Source organism: Triticum aestivum, chromosome 4B (assembly GCF_018294505.1).
Source record: "Triticum aestivum cultivar Chinese Spring chromosome 4B, IWGSC CS RefSeq v2.1, whole genome shotgun sequence".
NCBI lineage: Eukaryota > Viridiplantae > Streptophyta > Magnoliopsida > Poales > Poaceae > Triticum > Triticum aestivum.
This window is the reverse complement of record NC_057804.1, coordinates 18,811,547-18,831,742: the sequence shown is the minus strand read 5'-3', so window position 1 is coordinate 18,831,742 and position 20,196 is coordinate 18,811,547. Positions and strand designations below refer to the sequence as shown.

General features: G+C 43.1%; 2 protein-coding genes across 3 annotated transcripts; both read right to left on the bottom strand.

Moving 5' to 3' along the window:
• Window positions 1-1,623: 1,623 nt before the first annotated feature.
• Window positions 1,624-6,788, bottom strand: LOC123094245 (poly [ADP-ribose] polymerase tankyrase-1). The gene is made up of 12 exons (XM_044516297.1): window positions 6,585-6,788; window positions 6,369-6,440; window positions 5,937-6,098; window positions 5,306-5,440; window positions 4,868-5,007; window positions 4,607-4,717; window positions 4,370-4,495; window positions 3,689-3,790; window positions 2,756-2,857; window positions 2,393-2,563; window positions 2,233-2,312; window positions 1,624-1,878 (listed from the first exon to the last, which is right to left on the bottom strand). Exons 1-12 carry the CDS (start codon window positions 6,718-6,720, stop codon window positions 1,818-1,820), a joined length of 1,398 nt encoding a protein of 465 aa, XP_044372232.1. The 5' UTR covers window positions 6,721-6,788; the 3' UTR covers window positions 1,624-1,817.
• A 5,585-nt stretch (window positions 6,789-12,373) lies between these two features.
• On the bottom strand, window positions 12,374-19,461 carry LOC123090650 (phosphomethylpyrimidine synthase, chloroplastic). 2 transcript variants are annotated; one of them, XR_006442515.1, is made up of 7 exons: window positions 19,196-19,461; window positions 17,853-18,157; window positions 17,617-17,744; window positions 16,068-16,894; window positions 14,649-15,324; window positions 14,048-14,138; window positions 12,374-13,882 (listed from the first exon to the last, which is right to left on the bottom strand). XR_006442515.1 is itself a non-coding variant. In XM_044511967.1 (6 exons), exons 2-5 carry the CDS (start codon window positions 18,152-18,154, stop codon window positions 14,650-14,652), a joined length of 1,932 nt encoding a protein of 643 aa, XP_044367902.1. In that variant the 5' UTR covers window positions 18,155-18,157; window positions 19,196-19,461; the 3' UTR covers window positions 13,916-14,138; window position 14,649. The 2 variants fall into 2 exon arrangements, 1 of the variants encoding a protein (XP_044367902.1); XM_044511967.1 differs by lacking the exon at window positions 12,374-13,882 and having other exon boundaries at window positions 13,916-14,138.
• Between the last annotated feature and the right edge of the window lie 735 nt (window positions 19,462-20,196).

Sequence of the window (20,196 nt, the reverse complement as noted above, 5' to 3'; positions counted from 1 at the left end):
GCGTGACGAACTTCTGTACTGAATGGTTCTCTCGATCACTTATGTATATATAGTACGTAGCGTCCAAGCACGGACATAAGAGAGGACACTTCTCTCTATTAATTAGCTAGCTAACACAATATATGAAACACCTAATTAAATTAACCCCCCAAAACCCCCAACCTCCCCTCCTTTCAAAAAAAAACACAAAAACCCCAGCAACTGGAATGCTGACGCGTGGATGCATTTTGGTCCTGGTTGGTGCCACCAACCGAGACCAAAGGCCCCCTGACTGGGGTGGGCGCACAGAGCCACATGGAGGCACATTGGTCCCGGTTCTGGATTTAACCGGGACTAATGGGTGGAGGTATTAGTAACGACCCATTAGTCCCGGTTCATGAACCGGGACTAAAGGCCCTTACGAACCAGGACTAATGGGTGGTTTTCTACTAGTGCAATATGTGTCCTTAGCATTGTAGTGTGAGTTAACCAACATGGCAAATGCTAGATGGAATTCTCATTTGATTGACGAAGTGTCCTCCCCTATGACGCGTCAGCTATATTGGAGATTCCAATTAGTACACGAAATATAGAGGATTTCTGATCTCGGAGAAGATTGGCGCGATGAGCGTGCGGGGTGATGTGCGGGATGCCATCTCCTGGGCGGCTGCAGCAATTCACCGTCACAGAGATGGCACATATTTAGAGTCATCAGTCCTGGTCACTCGGTCACTCATGGATAGAAGGATCCTACTTCACAAGGCCCTGTTTGGATCACCGTTTCTCTTTCAAATACACTGGTAAAGAAATACACACCTCACCCCGTCGTTTCACTTTCGGCTGGAGTTTGCACAGCGACCGGTAAGTTAATTTACACCTTCGTGATTGCATGCAGAGAACCTCTGTCGTTGGCTGAACACTTAGGCGTGCGACATCTTCATATTGCATCAAATTGCAAGTGGCCAAAAAAATCAATTGTGTGGCTGGAGGATCTTATGGTGTCGTTGTCAAGGAGATTAAGGAGATGGAGAAATCTTTTATTTCATGCTCTTTTGTTGATGAATTTTGAGCTTCTAATAATTTTGAAGCTCATAAGTTGTCTAGGCTAGGTGTTTCCCTTCCACGGAGTAGACAATTTGTGGTTAGGTGCTCCTCATGATCCATATGTAATACTCTCTCCGTTATAAAATAGATGACCCAACTTAGTACCAACTTTATATTAAAGTTAGTATAAAGTTGAGTCATTTATTTTGGAACGGAGGGAGTACCTGTAAACATTACCTCGGTTTAATAAAGCCTAGCTGATTTTGCTCCCCAAAATAATACAATTATAGCAGTACCACCAGAAATCTACCTTGTTAGCTGTGTTTGCCTTCAACCGTTTTAGCCTCCATAAATATTAACAAATGTCCTTATGGCAATCAAAATTCTGCAGGATCCGCTAGAGTTGCTCTTACCACTACTGGAATCGTGTTATACGCTGAGTGCCACGGACACTTGGCAAAGGGCCAAAACACGTCGGCAAAGCCTTTGCTGAGTGCTGCACTCAGCAACAAGCCCTGAGCGGAGGACCAATACATCTTGATCGGAAAACCAATGAAAACATCCAAACAGCATCAAACACGCAGAAAAAAAGAAGACATGCCGACTACCGAGCGGCATTTGGTAACAGTTTCAGGTACTGATAAGAGCTCCCAGCATCCAAAGAGCGTTTTGGATCGTAACATGCAAAGCCACTACACAAGTACGTTTTCTACCTTTTTACAGGTGGAGTATATATATACACAGAACCAACATTCCGAAAAGACTACTGTGGAAGCAGAAGCACTCCTGAAGAACTAATCCAGTGCGTAGAGACTCGGCTCAGACTGTTCCTTCCTCATTGCCTCAACTGCCTCCCTGAAATTGCCAACAGGAATTTGAAATCTCAGTCATTTCACACGACATGACGCGATGCAAAATGGTATTAGAAATGCTCCAGGTGGTTTCATTTTCACACAACCATTTCATAGTCCCTTTGTTTGAAAATCAGACGGGAATGCTATTTTTTTTGTCGCAAAGGAATGATATGCCACAGTACAATATGCACTACCATACGGCGAGCAAGGTAACACTAACTTTCATAATGTGAAACCATCATACAAGCGCCAAGGTTCGTAAAACATGGTCCATAATATCACTACTGTTTAGAAGTAATTTAATTAGTCAAGCGTTGAAGAATAGCTATAGAAGGAATGAACTGGATTGTAATACCTATGCGCCTCCTGCATCTCCTTGTTGTTAGGCTTCAGTTTCATTCCAGCCGAGAACGCATCAGAGGCCTCTTTGTACTCCTAATAACGAAATCATCGTTCAAAGATTTTCTACAGGGCCGGAGGTGATGTATAAAGCAGCAAAAAAAAACTAATCTTACCAGAAGAGACATAAGGGCGGCTCCTTTCCGGTAGTAACCTTTATGCCACTTAGGGTCCAGGCTTATGCAAGCATTGGCATCAATCAAAGCATCATATTCTTCACCACACTTCAGATAGCAAAGGCTCCTGTTCGAATACAACACCGCGTCAGCGGGATCCAGCTTGATTGCCTGCACCAAACCAAATGTTAAAAGACCACGAAGCACAACCTGTTTATTCCGGGATAAAACAAGAACCATGATCTGCTCCATTTGTGTTAACTAATTAATGATACATTATTACATTAGCAATACAGAAATAAAAGAGTTTTCCAATGGGTTTTCAGTAACAGCATTTTTTAGTATAACTGCCTCAAAATATACCTCTGTATAGAATTTTGATGCGGCGGCATAGTCCTTGCCCTCAACTGCTTTTGCACCTTGTGATTTCAGCCGAGCCTTCCTATCTTTGTCACTTGACTTGCCCTACATTATTAAGAAACTTGTACCACGATTAAATAGAAAAGTAAGATGCCACAGGCTGTAACATGCTGGAATAACGGATGTCTTATTTCCCGAACTAGTACAAAAAACATGGTTTTCTTCAAACAGCAGGATACATGCCAAGATATACTCGAATCCAAATGAATGGGCAGAGCTATCACTATAAATGTAAACCTTGGATGGAAATTCTACAGTCCTTTCGTAAGGCCTTGCCTACTTCAGCAAAAAACATGCAAAATAGCCTTTCTATAGCACTGGCTATAACATGTTCTTCACATAAAAATTCAGAATTCCTCGTTTTTTTTGTTTTTTTTTAATTTACTTTCACCTGGGTGCATGTGAGCTAGGGAGCCAAAACGTCCAGCTCAATTTTATAACTTCAGAATGATCAAAGTTAATAGCTGAAACCCGGCCGAAAATAGGATAGAAGTACTCGAGTGAACCAGTTAAAATAAATACATTCATTTATTAGTAATGAAATATTGTTAAAAATTAATGATGTACACTTAAAAAGGGGTTATAAAAATTAGTCAAAACTCAAAAGACACAAATCAACAGTAACTTGCATTTGCTGGTATATTAACTCCTGACCCTATGCAGCTATACACGTCAATTATTTAGAAGCACAACAAGCATTCTTAGATGTGGGAATCAGTAACCAGTAGTGGGAACATGTACATTCATAGGATGCCAAGTGTTATATTCTCATCTAATGTCCACGACTGTGATGTATTAGCAATATGAAAATAACAGTTCTCTCCCAACAGCTTGTTCAGTAAGAGGGCCGTTGAAAATGATTACACAACAATATACCTCAGAACACAATTTTGATGCAGCAACATAGTTCTTCCCCCTAACAGCTTTTGCACCGCTTGATTTCAGTGGAGCTTTGCTATCACTGTCACTTTTCTTAACCTAAATCATTAAACAATACTTATGTTAAGATGCTGCAAAACTGTACCAAGGCAGAATAACCTGTCTTATTTCTCCTATTAATAGAAACAGCTGATGACATATTAACTGTACAGAACTAAGATGACATTCTAACACAAGGATACGAATTACTTCCGTACATTACCCACTCTTAATATGCAGAGTAAATTTCCCAGTTCTCGATGAAATGATTCCAAATATCCCCCATTTATCGGAAAGGTATGGCTACTCTGATGGATGGATCAAATCTCATATCTAGCTTTCCATCCTATAGTTACTCTGATGGATGGAAATCGTCAGCACCTACTTTTTGGATAGGACTACTGGGGCTTCTAAACTGATTTTCTCTGCATGATTTCGTCTCAACATCACTGAACCTCACATATTGAATACTACGATATGCACTAAAGGAGCAGTAAACAAGAAATACGATTTGAGTGCACTCCAAGATTTCCATGAGACATCACATAATATTCATCACCAGGACAAGTTTATGCAACAAGTGCCAGAGCATCAAGTATCAAGGGTGAAGAACAGGCATAAATTGAAAAAATAATTCACCTGGTTAGCTGGAACATTGATATTGGCGCCAACCTCCAACAAGTATTTAAGGCATGTGGTTAAGCCATTGTTAGTTGCTATTGCCAATGGAGTTTCAGGAATTGTACAATTGACATCCGCGCCAGCCTGTGGGTTAACAGATATAACATAAAACACGTGGAGAATACAAAAAAGTATCTTCCGACATGAGATTCCATCAAGCAACCAAAATGTGCAGAATGTGAATTGCACACACACCTTGACAAGAAGTTTCACGCACTCTAAGCAAGTGGACTCATTCATTCTGTCAGGAGTAGCATAGAGTACTGTGGTCAGGGGTGTACCAAAGTCCCATGAGACTTTGTTCGGCTGCAATTTTATTTTGAAAAAATACAAGTCACTTACCAGGTCCCATATATGTTGAACAAATAGGATTCTAGGGATTGTATACGCATCAAAACTTGAGCTATGCAGAAAAAGAAGTAAGCTCAAGTGGAAGAACATCAATTTACTAATTACATCTGCATGGTGCTCCAGCAAAATCTTCATAGCATTGAACTTCCCATGGGCTGCAGCGGCAACTAGAGGTGTCCCATGAGGAGAAGGTGCATCAACATTAGCTCCTTTCGATAGCAGCAGTCGTGCAATTTCATCACAGCCTAGCAAGAAAGGAGGCATCCACACCGTTTAAATAGTTATATCCTATCAGTATACACAACATGTTGACAAGAAGGTTTTCAGTTGCTGGACAAATTCATTTTGGGACATTTTTTTTAAGGAAAGTCATGTAGTGGAACCATCACTTCCGTATTATCACTCCTGGGCTGCATCCCAATCATAAACACAAAGTTGGGACGGTCAACCTCATAACACAATCGGACAGCAACTCAACAGAGAAATATGACATCATATATATGCAACCAACTTTAACAGAGCAGAATGTGAAGAAATAGACACCTGTTGCTACTGCTTCATGCAGAGGAGTCGTGCCGGTGGAGGAACTTTTTGTGTTGGGATTAGCACCTTTTTCAAGAAAATACCTCGCAGCAGTCATTTCCCCATGCGCCACCGCGAAAGACAAGGGTGTCAAACCTGCCAAGAGAATTACAATCAAGCAATTTTAGTCAAATAGGCAACCGGTTGGGCCTAAGAAATCTACTGCCATTGTCTGCACTTCCTCAGCATCATATCACAAGCAATACTGAAGACTGAAATCTCACAGACACGCACATTTGCAGGTGCATATAAACAAAATGGTGTAATTAATACCGTCATTCACAAGCATGTTTAGACGGAAATCTTATAGTCATCAGGTCTCACTATCACAAGCTTATATTATGCAACAAAAATATATGAAAACGAAGTAATAAACTGAACAGTAAGATCATCATTTTTTAATTTTGAATAAGTAGTAAGAATTCAATTAACTGGCCATATCACGAGCAGATGAACAGAGCATGAGAGATTAAACAAATACGGAAATTCCTATAAATGGAATGCCAATAATTCACGTTCCATCTACGAATTGCATTGTATGGTATAAGCAAGAACTGGAATGAAACATTGGAGCATTTGATTTACTACGTACCAGAGCTAGCATCCGAGTCGACATCAAATCCAAGCTGCTCCACCAGGTACTTGCAGATGGCCATATCACCAGAGCCCGCTGCCGAATGCAACGCCCCACAGCCCTCGACCCTCACAGAGGCAAGCGACTCCCTGTCATCCTTGTCCATGCCATTTACCAAGGCTTCAAGACGACCCAGATTTCAACAGAGCCACGTTAGTTAAGGCACATCCTCATACTACATGATCCAATTTCCAACAATTTTGTTGCATGAAACAAGATCAAGACACTCAATAAACGGATGGTGAAATGTACAGATAACAACCCCACAAGAGCAAAATCAATCAACTAAAGCCAGCAGACCATCACAAAGCAGCAGCATCAACTTATATATCGTATAAGCAGCACCATCAACCATATCTAGAACAACGCCATCACGGAGGAGGATCTTACCCTTGGCCCGGCGCAGGTCGCCTTGCGAGCACGCGAGGAGGAACTGCATCTGCGGCGACCAGCCGCCGGTACCTGGACGCGCGACGAGCGGGAAATTAAACCAGGAACGCATGCCGCCATCAGTAACCTCGAGAATCGCAGAGCGGATCTCGCCCGAAATGGCGGCGCGAAACGGGACGGAGAGAGGGGGGGTCGGTCGCGGCGCGCGGCACGTACCGACGTCGGTGACCTCGAACCCGTGGAGGGCGGCGGCTTCGGCGAGGGCGAGCGCCGCCGCGGCTCGCTGGACGTCGCCCGCGCTCGCCGGCTCGCGCCCTCCTCCGGCGCCGCGGCGGCTCTTCCCCTTCCCCATGGCGAGAGGCGAGAGGCGAGAGAGAGCTCGGGAAGGGTCTGGAAGCGGACGGAGGGTCGGGTTTAAGGGGTGGCGCGGTGGCTTGGCTTTGGTGGGAAGGAGCGGAAGAAGGGCGGGGGAAATGGGAGAGAGAAGCCCGCGACGCGGTGGATCGCTCGACGCGTGTCTCCACGGACGGCGGGGATGGGACGGGACGGGGTGCGGAATCAGGGGGGACGTGCGCGCCGTTGACTGCGGTTGACGACTGAGAATCCGGGAGGCGTGAAGGGTTTCCATGGGAGAGATGATACGACAACCAAGCGTGGCATCATGCACTAAGTCAACGTTAACCTTTCAAAAAAACAAGTCAGCGTCAACACGTATTTTCTTCTTTTTTGTTTGTTTGGCTCGCAGGTAGAGGCGGTGTCCGCTCATTTTAACCGGCCGACCCATTTGGTCCACCTCGGCCGGTTTTTTCAACAAACATAGTTTCATCATCAAACATAGCAAGTACTAGATAGCAAAATAAAACTAGAAATTGTTGCATAGTATCGTACGATCATACGTCGGCGTACAACATTGCGCCAAAATAATTGCATCTCGGCCATAGTTATGCAAAACGAACAAATATAAGATGATCACGCAGACCTCTAGTTCCTTCGAGATTATCGAGAGCTCTACCTCCTTGGATCTTGATATCGGGCAATGGCCTCATCGATCTCGAGCTTCTACATTTGTATGTCAAAAAAGGTCTTCAATGCCTCCTCTTTGCAACTTCGTCTCTTCCAACTCTTCTCTCTTCTCAATTAACACCTCCTTTTGGGCCACGAATCCCTTTAAAGTTTCTTGCAAGGCGAGTGTCGAAGCATTGCGCTTTGCATCCACCTTGAATTTGGTCTTTCCCATCGGCCTCTTCTCACTTTCACTTGGGTCGACGAACGATACAATGAGTTCTTAGAGCATATTACAACACAACACATACAACAACCTAAAGGAGTTAAAGAGAAAGTACATCTTGCAAATGTCGATGCCCACTACACTCAAGAACCTAAAACGACTAAGCAGAAGAGGTGTCATGCATCAGCCGACAGCCACAAGAAGGATGTTGTTGACGCTGCTCCACTAGGATGAGGGAACACAACTCCTTCCTTCTCCAATTCAGAAGAGGGACCCTACCCTCTCGTCCTGGTTCAAAGGGCACCGCATCGTTGGCAAGAAGAGGCGCTCACCTGATAGCTAGGCAAGGAGCTGGTTACCCAACCACATGGATACATCATGGCACATTGCTCGCTTGAAGCACAAAGCGCAAGACATAACTGGAAGTGAAAGCTCTAAGTACAACGCAATACATCTGTCAGGAAATGATTTACACTACTCGACCATGGCCACGACTGCCGTTAATTTTGTCAGGAAATGAAGAAGTTGATCACGAAAATCAAATTAATGTCAGTACATTTTTTAACCAGGAAATTAACACACATGTACGAATGGGCAGGAGGACCGTGCATATAAATGTCTGGATACATTACGAACAGCGAACCATCTAAGAAAAATCATCCATGACGGGCATACTACCGAGGGGACTTCAAACAGCCATCGTTGATGGGGTGATGTAATTGACATGAGTGGCAGGATCCAAAATGTCCCCTAACTTAATGATGTAGTTGGCCATAGTACTACTAGTGTCTGATGAAAAATTATGGCGCTGAAATGTCAGTTGTCATGAGAGATATTTTCATAGTGATCCTCCTAATTTTCTTTCTGTAATCAGAAGAACTAAATATGACGGTGTACTTACAGGTACACGCAATAATCCCTTCTTGAGTGCACAAGGCAAAAATTTATTTGTTTGATAAGATTTACTTTATTTGACTGAAAGAGAACCATTCAAATACACCGTCGTTGCAGTTGCAGACGAACAAAAGCTGATCCTCGCCGGCCGTCTTTGCCCATCGCCGCCAACACACTAGAGGCAAACAAAAATTACATTTGAATTGGATATACATTTTTTTCTGCTGGTAAAATTGCATAAACTTCATGTCTGCAATCTCTACGCTGAACTCCACAGTAAAAAAGAACTTTAAGTGGGGCGTTGCAGAGGACGGGTCCCATGGAGCCCGTTTTCTAGAAAAGTATTTTCTAAATTATTTAGAACAAAAACTATCAATTTTTCTGGAAATACATACACTTAAGTATTTGCAGGGTAGACAAAAAAGACAAATATCTGGCCCAAATACAATAAAGAAAAAGCCCATTTTATTCTATGTATTTATCTTTTTTGTGTACATCACATATGAACATACATGTTCATGAAATTCTGTATGTATATACTACAAGCATATGCTTATGTGTATACTTTTTTATCAGAATTTTTTGAGGTGTGAAAATGATATTTTCACTGAAAAGAAATAAAGGCCTCCCTCAAGATGATCACGCAGACCTCTAGTTATGCAAAACGAACAAATATAAGATGATCACGCAGACCTCTAGTTCCTTCGAGATTATCGAGAGCTCTACCTCCTTGGATCTTGATATCGGGCAATGGCCTCATCGATCTCGAGCTTCTACATTTGTATGTCAAAAAAGGTCTTCAATGCCTCCTCTTTGCAACTTCGTCTCTTCCAACTCTTCTCTCTTCTCAATTAACACCTCCTTTTGGGCCACGAATCCCTTTAAAGTTTCTTGCAAGGCGAGTGTCGAAGCATTGCGCTTTGCATCCACCTTGAATTTGGTCTTTCCCATCGGCCTCTTCTCACTTTCACTTGGGTCGACGAACGATACAATGAGTTCTTAGAGCATATTACAACACAACACATACAACAACCTAAAGGAGTTAAAGAGAAAGTACATCTTGCAAATGTCGATGCCCACTACACTCAAGAACCTAAAACGACTAAGCAGAAGAGGTGTCATGCATCAGCCGACAGCCACAAGAAGGATGTTGTTGACGCTGCTCCACTAGGATGAGGGAACACAACTCCTTCCTTCTCCAATTCAGAAGAGGGACCCTACCCTCTCGTCCTGGTTCAAAGGGCACCGCATCGTTGGCAAGAAGAGGCGCTCACCTGATAGCTAGGCAAGGAGCTGGTTACCCAACCACATGGATACATCATGGCACATTGCTCGCTTGAAGCACAAAGCGCAAGACATAACCTACATAGTCGTCGTACTCGAACACTCGAGCGGAGGGGAAAGCTACTAGTGGCAAGCGAAGAGGAAATGCAGCTCCGAGGACAGCGAAAAAACGGTTGTGCCGATTGAAGGTGCGCCCCAGTGGAGAAAGAACCCGACACTCCCCGTCATGGCCAATCTGTAGCCATCAGGAAGGGGAACTCTATCCCCTTCCCCCCAGGGACGAGGACGTCGAACCATTGTGACTCGACAATGTAGGTTGGACCTAAGAGCACCACGAACAGAGAAGACGACAAACCTGCAAGAAAGACTAGTGCGCACAATTGCCACACAAGGTTTGGAGTCGCGGGTCACCTCCACCCCAAGGCACCACCCTACCAAGTACCCAATTTTCCCGTACGACGTCTCCAAGGAGAACACGACGCGCATGTCGCCGTCACCTGCCCAATCAACCATGGATTTTGATCTTTTGCTTGGAAAAGAAGCCGAGGATGGGGAGGCAGTGTCCTCAACAACGCCTCAGCGGAGGAAAGCAACGCCCTTGGGCGTCGCCGCTGCCATGGCCGAATTGGTTGGCCAGGGGTTTCCCCGGACCCGAGCTTGTCATATCACCATGCCAGTGAGAGAACTGGATCAGAGGTCGTCGAGAACCCTAGGTGGCGAGGAAGCGTGAGCCAGAGAGGGGAAAGGGGACCGAACCTACATATCTAGATTTGAAAACCGAAGGTGCACCGACACCTTGACCACCACCCGTCGACACCTCGCCACGCCCACATGGCCAAGGGATTCGGTCACCAGCCCCAGAAAACGTCATATGTCGAAAGACGTCCCCGCCGCCACTAGGGACCACCGTGCCACGACTGAAGTCCTTTGCCCGCGTGACGGAGCGACGCGAACCTCGTCGCCACCTTTGTCCACGACCGCGCGAGCAAAGCTGGCTTTCTCCTCTGATTACGTCGAGGGATTTGGAGGAGGATGTGTGGCGGCAATGACGCGAACCCTAGTCGCCCTCGGGAGGACGACGCGAGGGCCTATTTCTTTTCACTCATTTTGCTTTGTTATACTTTTTTTTCATAGCTCAGTTATGTTAATCTGTATGTTCCATCAAACATGCAAGCTGGTATTTCTTTAGAAGTAAAATTCATTTCCAGTAGAAGCAAATTTTGATTGCGGAGTGCTTCTGTTTATTCCAGTGTGCCATAAGACTGCAGCATGGCTCCACTATGTCTTATATTTGTTTAGCTTATTCACATTTTTACTTCTACCAAACATGCTTCATTATTTCTCGCATTTTTTATTTCTAAATGGTTTATTGCACATGACAATATACATGCTTCCTTTACCCGTCATGTTTCTATGGTCCTCGTTGTTTATCTTGATATATTGATGTGCTTTCACTATCAATCTGTGCTTTTTTTATTTTTCTTATGTGTTGCGTATAGTCTTGCATTGTCATTGATTTCAAAAATTTCCACATAATGTCACCATCCCTCACATATGTTTCCATGGTTTTCCAGTTGTATTGTGCCTCCGTTCTTGAGTACGAGCTTCCTCCATTTCTCATGTATCCAATGTACTGACAATAATATGGAGGATATTGTCCATGTATTCATTGTATGTAATTATGCTTCACTGGTTTATTTACATGTGTACCAATGGTGGTGGAATTTTGCATCAATCACTACCGATGTGTGATCCTTATTGTATAAACATTTTCCCTAAACCACACGTACCTCAACCATCCTGAGCATAGCTTCTTCCAATGAACTTTTATTTCACTAACTTTTTGCCAATACATTTCCATTGTAAGTGTGTGCTTCTTTGTTTCCATTTGTTTTGTTTTGTTTATAGACATTTTTCTGCACCCAACTTTAGCCATGATCATCCCATTTGGAATCAATTGGGTGGAAGAGAAAGTTGTATAGTTGTAGATAGTGTTATTTTTTTCTTAAATAAAAGACCTGCAAATTGTTGCTCATAGCAAGTGGATTTGTTCCAATTATTCGTGGTGATTGTTGCGCTTCCACACGTGTTTTTTCACCAGTAGTATATTCGATCACACCAGAAATTGATGCTTCCAATGGACTTACAGTTGTGGTCATAGTAAGAAAGTGTTTGCTATTATGCGAACATTTTGTTTCAGAAAAAAAATGTTTATTATCATGCAAGCAGTGTGTTCCAAAACATTAAAATGGCTCTGTGTTTAGTTAGGCTTGTCACACTGGCAAGCTAGCCAAATTGTGCGAAAAAGGAAAGATGTCCTTAGTCTTTCTTCAGTCATGTTTGATTTGTGTGGTTTGACACGAGTCACGCCATACTTCGATTAGCTCCATGGCCCATAAGTAAAATACACATCTTCCTCTTACAAAAAAAAATACTTCAGAGTTATGGAGCTATAAAGTATTTCGGGCCAAGCATGCAGTTCTAAAATATGTTCCTGAATTCACATTTGAAGTTTGTCAAGGGGAAAACATTAATATACAAAGCAACATAAAGTATATAATTTGGTGAAGCAACATTGCATTGTTCCACGCATCCAAAATAAATAGGAAGGGCACATATCAATATAGATTAAAGAAGTACAAGTTAACACCTGAACATGTGAAGAATCCCTTTGTATGGAACTTCAAAGGTGAAAAACAACAGTGAAAACTATAGCCGCGGTATCAGAAAAAAAATATGTGCATAGCTCAGCTCTCTAAAAATTCAAGACCAACACCCTACCAACACAATCACATCGGAGGGCAGACCCGAAATCCACTATCAACTCAGGAAGACCCAGCCACCAGCACCACCTTTCTGACATGTTTTACCCACAATTCTCTCGACAATTGGCGTCAGTCATGGTATTTTGATTGGGTCATGTAATTCACAACCAAAAGTGGAGGGGCAAGTAATAGATCGACTAAGAAACATGTGTCTCACACATCAGAAGGTAAAACTAAAATCATGTCCTTAGCCAATACAATGGCATCCAAGGATAAACATATGGGGCTTTATGGTTGATAATAGATACTCCCTCCGTCCCATAATATAAGAACGTTTTTGGCACTACACTAGTGTCAAAAACATTCTTATATTATGGGACAGAGGTAGTACATCACAAGCTTATGCATGTTATTCACCATGCTTGCGCAGCTGACAGGTGTGCGCCGATTTGCCATATTTCTCCAGTATGCCTAACTGCGGTCGTGAACTAAGCACTAGATCAAACAAGTATGAAATGCCTTAACTTTTGGGAGGAGACTTGTTGTCATAAACTATGCAGGACCAACAGTCTAGCACTGAAGTGCTGCCAAGTTTGACAGTGTGGATACACAGTTATCATGCATGGATGATTAAAGTTGAAACCGTCCATGTGAAAAAGTTTACGATGTATTTGAAAATGTTTGACAATCATAATGGGAACAACCAAAGAAATAGTTCATGATAAGCAGTATCTCAGCCACTCTACAAAATAATTCTTAGTAGACACATTTTACATAATCAAGTCAAAAAGAGTTCTGTTGTTGATTTTGTTCTCAACTGACAAGTGGCATGTACATAACCATTCCAATCTCAGTCTAGTTACATCTTTTATACTTTGCTATAGGAATATGTACATGATTAGGTGTAAAAATTAAATTACACAGGACATTGTCAATGCTTTGCAAGATGTAATGGGATTTCTCAAAAAAAAATGTGATGGGTAAATTTTATGTGTTCCATGATGACTAAATTTGAGGTGTTCCATGATAACACTATGCCTATAAATATCCTCTCCTCTTGGAGAAATGCCAATATGTATGCTGGTTAAAGAAATCGTGTACATTACCATGTTGCGTCAGAGTAGGAAACATGCATATCCAGTGGGTGCGCTCCACACATTCAGGAAAACTGGTCCCTCGATTTCCAGAATGTTGAGGGTTGAGTGTATCCTGGGAAACATGAAAATAGAAATGCACACTCCCTTCGCAGGCATTATCCTGTTCAGGTTCAAAGGGACTTTCTCAGCCCATATCGCAACAATCCAGGCCAAGGGGCCTTAAGATTGTTGGGAATACAAGCACCCCTGGTGCAACTTTCATCACTAGCAATCCCATAATGATATGCAAAGACAATTATAACATAAGTAACACAATATAGAGTTCACTTTTATTACAACCCATAATCCATAATGACATTAAAAACTGACGCTAAGCAGCAGTAGCTTTATTGAGGCATATATCCTGCTTACCACCTCCTAACAAAAGATGGTAGAAGTGCTGCTGACAAACGGCCTGGCCATCAAATCTGCATCACCTCGATCAGACGGCTGCCAAGGACATCTGCACAAAGTTTGTTGGTTGGAATTACATTATGATGTCAACGTAATTGGTTGGAATTTAATGAATGGATCATTCAACCATATTATCGTGCTACTAATGTTTACTTAATTCAAACATTCTAAAACACAGTTTGTTTAATTCGACACTGACTTTTTAAAAGAAGGTAAAGTTTGCTCAGTGCTGGAAAAATTCCACACTCTATACAAACGGAACTAATCCATTGCATGACATCACAGTGTAGAACTATGATCAAGCAGATCATGCAATGCAATTACGATATGTTCTAACTGATGGGATCATCCTTGGTTAGAATTATTACCTAGAGGATAAAAATCATATGTGGTTCCAAATTTAAAGTGTGCTTCATTTTCTCAAATAGTTCAGATGTAGGGGGAACAGCAGTGTTGCTAAAGTCTTATTACCATGTATAGTATTCCAAAGAGGGAAAGTTTTGTGAGCGTCCTCTCCCTACTTGCAAGACAATCTTTAAAAGATACACAACAAACTGACCTTATTTTTGAACTACGTAGCTTTCTGGCACATAGATTTCCCCTCCAGCTTCACCATGTTGTTCGCCACTAATTGTTTTTCTTGCAGCCAAGAATTCAGCACTCATCTCACTCATTCCTTGCCTCACAGCTTCCTCTACTGTCCCATAACCATGTTCATCAGCATACTTTCTAATATCCTCGGTGATTTTCATCGAGCAAAACTTGGGACCACACATTGAGCAGAAATGTGCTACTTTGGCACCGTCAGATGGCAGTGTTTCATCATGGAAAGACATTGCAGTAACTGGATCCAGGGATAAAGCAAATTGGTCCAACCATCTAAACTCAAACCTTGCCTTGCTTAGTGCATCATCCCATGCTTGTGCATAGGGGTGACGCTTTGCCAAATCAGCAGCATGAGCAGCGATTTTGTAGGATATCACACCTGTCTTAACATCATCCCTGTTAGGCAACCCAAGGTGCTCCTTTGGTGTTACATAACAGAGAAGTGCGGTGCCAAGAGCCCCAATGTTGGCGGCACCAATGGCTGAGGTGATGTGATCATAACCAGGTGCAATATCAGTTGTCAATGGACCCAACGTATAGAAAGGTGCTTCGTTGCACCACTCTAGCTGTTTCTCCATATTTTCAGGAATTTTATGCATCGGAATATGCCCAGGACCTTCATTCATCACCTAGAAGTTAAGAAGTGTAAATATCAGAAAGACAACTCCCAAGTTTCAACTATTGAATAACATAGTAGAAGATAGAAACAACTCATCATGCAGAGCATAATACAGTTCCAAGTTCAAGTGTCAGAGTTCAACTGTCGAGTCACTAGGGCATAAAAAATGATTCATCACTTAAAGCACTTTACAATCAAGAATTCGAATATTATATCTTCAATATTTTCTCACTTGTTGGTTTCTGACAACTAATCTCTATTCAAGCGTATTCATTAAGATAAGCTACCATGCACTGTAGATGAATATGGTCGTATATACAATGTTCCAAAAATAATTGACCCATTAGAAACCGGTGCAGAGACCTTGTTTTTAACTGAAACATGAAGAACTGTTGGATGATAAACAGCTAACACATATCCTAATAAAAGTGTTCTTTTACATTTACTATATAATCTGACGATCTAGCAATCATATTCAACTGTACTGGAAAAAATATCTTGTTTATACTATTTACCAGTTACTTAAAATATCCACTTCAATCTTATGCATAAACCAAGCTAACATAGGTAATAATCTTGTCAGTAGCATTTATATCGAAGGTTGATTACTCAAAGCTTATTTAGAACGTCCTGTTATTGATTCTCGCATCTTGCAATAAAAAACAAACATAAACCATGACTGTACATATTAGAATATTTGATATTGTAAAGGAAACAACTCTGTATGTTGAACTTGACTCCTATCATTCTCACCTGCACATCTTTCTCCCATGCTCGGCGAGTTAGTTCCCCTTGAGTCAGCAGTTCTGCAAACTGAGCGCTATCATTAGCATCATAAATGGAACCAGGCCTCAGGCCATCACCAATTGACAATGCCACATCATACTGGTTACATATGTCAAGAATGTCATCCCAGTGCTCATAAGCAAAGTTCTCCTTGTGATACGTCAAGCACCATTTTGCATGGATTGATCCACCGCGTGAAACTATGCCAGTCATCCTCTTTGCTGTGAGAGGAATGTAACGAAGCAGCACACCAGCATGGATGGTGAAGTAGTCAACACCCTGCTCGGCTTGTTCAATTAAAGTGTCCCTGAAGACTTCCCAGCTAAGGTCTTCAGCGATACCATTCACTTTCTCAAGTGCTTGGTAAATCGGAACAGTTCCAATAGGAACGGAGGAGTTACGAATAATCCATTCCCGGGTCTCATGGATATGGCGCCCTGTTGAAAGGTCCATGACAGTATCTGCTCCCCACATTGTGGCCCACTGGAGCTTGTGGACTTCCTCCTCGATGGAGCTCACAACAGCTGAGTTCCCGATGTTTGCATTCACCTTCACAAGGAAGTTTCTTCCAACAATCATGGGCTCCAATTCCAGGTGCCTCTTGTTGGAAGGGATAATGGCTCGTCCACGGGCGACTTCAGATCGGACAAATTCAGGAGCAAGGTTCTCACGTTTGGCACAGTACAGCATCTCCTCTGTTATGATTCCCTGCTTAGCATAGTACATTTGGGTGTACCGAGGACTACCCAATTTCTCCCTCCTGTCAATCCATTCCTTTCTTATCTTTGGGAGTCCTGTAAAAGTTCAATCATGCTTATTACAAACAAACTTATATGAATTTTAAACTTGACACAATTTATTCAAAAGTTTAAAACCTATTCAAAAGCTTGACACAAAAAAACTATATTTAATTAATTTGGACGGATAAAATAATTATATTGCTATTTTTATGCTATCTAACTTTCTGAGGGACCTAATACATTTCCCTGGATACTTCTTCAGTTCTCATCTAGAACACTTTAACTGAGAATATACAGGAGGAAACTACTTTTTTTCTGAAGGAGCATGGGTAATCTCTCCACAAAGCACAGCCAATGTGCTTACTAGGGTAAACTTGAGAATGAAACAATCTGAAATACTACAACTAAGAAAACATTAGAAGAATATCTATAGAGATATCCGATATATGATCATAAAAAACTAATACGTCTACTTTGCCTTTTCAACTATTTTCCAAATCCAAAACCAGGCATCTGATCAATACCATCCGACTGTTGAAACAATGAAACTGTCCATTATTTGACTATAAGATGAACTTATTAACACACAAAAAGGGAAACATCAGAGCAATTCAAGGCACCAAAACAAATACGTGGTTGCATGAGAGCGATAATACAAACACACCGTGTAAGTTCCTCTTGGACAGCCGATCAAGATGTTATGGCTTATGAGTACAAAACAGTCTACATGGTTTATGACAGAGAATATGACAAACGAGATAAGGCTAGTGAGTTACCAAGCCTTGGGCTTATGTTCTGTGGACCACTGGTGTCATATGTGTCGAAATGCCCGCTATCTCCGGTCAAATGGACTCTCCGAAATGGAACCTTCAGGGCATGACCTGATTCCTCATGAACGACTTCACTGCAGATCATAACCATAGCAAATATAAGATAAAACTGATACATTAGAATATAACAAAGTTGGCACTCCCAGTACAGTTGCTAGGCGAAGCAAAAGCAGGAAGCATGCCTGCATTCTTTGGTGCTCCGTGGGAAGCAATCTTCAAATGCTGGGAGCGGCAGAAATTCTGGAGCAGCAGGATCAACTGTATGTTTCGATTGCCTGGGTTTTGTTGGCTCTGCTACTGACTGATCAGTCAGTGAAACTGCCTTAGGCCTTGAACAGGTGAGGCTAGCATTCCTGTCCTGCACATCTTGAGGGCGCGAAATGCCACCGAAACCAGGCAAAAGTGCAGTTTTGGGGAACTTCATGGTGTTGCAGCTATTGTTCATAGCCATTAGCGACGAGAACGATGGTTGCAGTGCAGCCATTTCCTGTTCAAGGTACAGATTAGTAGATGCAGGCACTATGTTGCAATAGATTAGTACATTCATACTTCATGACTGCAAACAACGTTACACAGTACGGGAATACGGAAAACGGCATTTTCAAAAAATGAATTTACGAGGATATGGCAAGTATATGGATAGACGATGAATAAAATACTGTAGTGCAGCAGTGCATTACGAACTAAATTAATAACATATAATCATATAGATTCATAGGACAATTGATCAAAAAAGTTAATCCACCAAAGCAAGAGATATGCTCCCTTCGTCCCATATTAATTATCGCTGAAATGGATGTATCTAGACGTATTTGAGTACTAGATACATCCGTTTGAGAGATAACTAATATGTGACGGAGGGCAGTCTAGCAGAAGATGAACATGACACAAGATTGAGAATTTTTACACCAGCACCAGTGATTGACGATGAAACATGATGAACGCACTTGGCTTAGCTAGCTAGGTAGCAGACATGGAGCCTGCGTGCAGAATGAACGCACTTGGGTCAAGTGATAACAGCCCACACGTATCCCTGAGGTATCCCCTTCGTACCCCTTTCTGTTTTTTTTTTCCTAAAAAAAGTTTACTAGCATTTTTTCCTTTTTGTAATAATTCAAAAAAAGAGATGCATCAGGATACGCGTATCCCCGGCGTATCCTGCACCAATTCGGCACAGAGGTGCCGTATCCCTGCACCAAATGCCAAAGATTGCACTAAGGACTGCAACTACACACTCACTAATCTCCACGTTTGGACAGGGCAACATCATCATAGATTCATAGTAGTACGTACTCAATTGTGAGGTCCTCCCAATTCCCATTACAGAGCAGATTATCTACGTTCTTTTTTCTTATTCGGCATCGACAATTGGACATGGATCGATTGAACTGATACAGACGAAAAAAGTAGTCACAATTCGCTTAGAACAGTTGTAACCCCACAAATTCATTCAGGCCGAGAAAAGAAGCACGAGTCCTAGACCCCTGGCGCCCGAGCTCTGGACGGGGTAGGGGAGGGGCCTCACCTGAGAAACGGCGGATCCGGCGAGCGGCGCGGGAGCGACGGCGGATCCGGCGGGCGGCGCGGGAGGGCGGCCGGAAGCGTTGGCTGATGGCAGTGGGGAGAAGGGATGGGAGTGCGCGCCTGGCCAGTGGTGCCGACTGAGTGAGGTTTTTTATAGCGGATCCGGGGCGGCCGGAGAGGTGAGGGGAGGACGGGGCACGGGTGGCCACCGCTCGCCGCGGAGAGCGACAAGCCGCGACCGGACATGGCGGGTGCCTGAGTGGGGGCGGGCGCCAGCCAAAATGATGGGAAAACGACGCCAGCAGTGGCGCCAGATATTTCCTCCCGCCGGAGATATTTTCTCCTCGCGAGCGCGACAAGCGCGTCCACCTCCACGGAAAAGCGAGCCGTGACGCCTCAACGGACGCAGAATCGCGGCCGGATCGACGGGACAGCGTAGCTGACGGCGGCTCGGCGGCGACGGTCGAATGCGGGCGGCCTGCCACGGCGCGGCGGCGGTGGCGCGGTCGCGGGGGACGGCGAGGGGCGTTGGGCGTGACAAGGCTTGGCTGGGCCGCTTGCGAGGCTGCTTTTTAGAGGGGGGATGGGCTGGTAAAGTTTGTGTAGCCTACTGGGCTAGCCACTCGAGCTATTGGGCTGCCCAATATGCGTTTCCCCCGGCTTACCTTATATAAAAAACAATAACCCCTCAAAAAGAATATAAAAAACAATACGAGCATTTGCGTGTTTCTAAAAAAAGTGTGTGTGTGTGTGTTATATCTTCACCTAGCGTCCTAGCACCCCTAAAAAAAAGAACCTAGCATCCTAGCCATAGGAAGCTATATATGTTTTCTCGGGTGTGTTTCCGGCGGTTCCTAAGGCCTATTCGGCATAGGGGAAGTAGGGGGACCATGTATCATTTTTCAATTGAGTGTAAATTGTTTTCTCAATGTTAGTTTGTTCATGTCCATGGGGGCGAAGTCTTGGTCTGGTCACCATGGCTGACACGGCACCAATTAGGAA

Bases quoted from the DNA above. Each gene is read 5' to 3' on its own strand.
- LOC123094245 (XM_044516297.1), bottom strand. From the start codon at position 6,720: ATGGGGAAGGGGAAGAGCCGCCGCGGCGCCGGAGGAGGGCGCGAGCCG. The intron at 6,441-6,584 runs GTACGTGCCGCG...TCGCGCGTCCAG, and splicing joins GTTCGAGGTCACCGACGTCG to GTACCGGCGGCTGGTCGCCG. The intron at 2,858-3,688 runs GTATATTGTTGT...TTAATAATGTAG, and splicing joins CATCAAAATTGTGTTCTGAG to GGCAAGTCAAGTGACAAAGA.
- LOC123090650 (XM_044511967.1), bottom strand. From the start codon at position 18,154: ATGGCTGCACTGCAACCATCGTTCTCGTCGCTAATGGCTATGAACAAT. The intron at 17,745-17,852 runs GCATGCTTCCTG...TATGATCTGCAG, and splicing joins CGGAGCACCAAAGAATGCAG to TGAAGTCGTTCATGAGGAAT. The intron at 15,325-16,067 runs GTGAGAATGATA...CTTAACTTCTAG, and splicing joins CATGGGAGAAAGATGTGCAG to GTGATGAATGAAGGTCCTGG.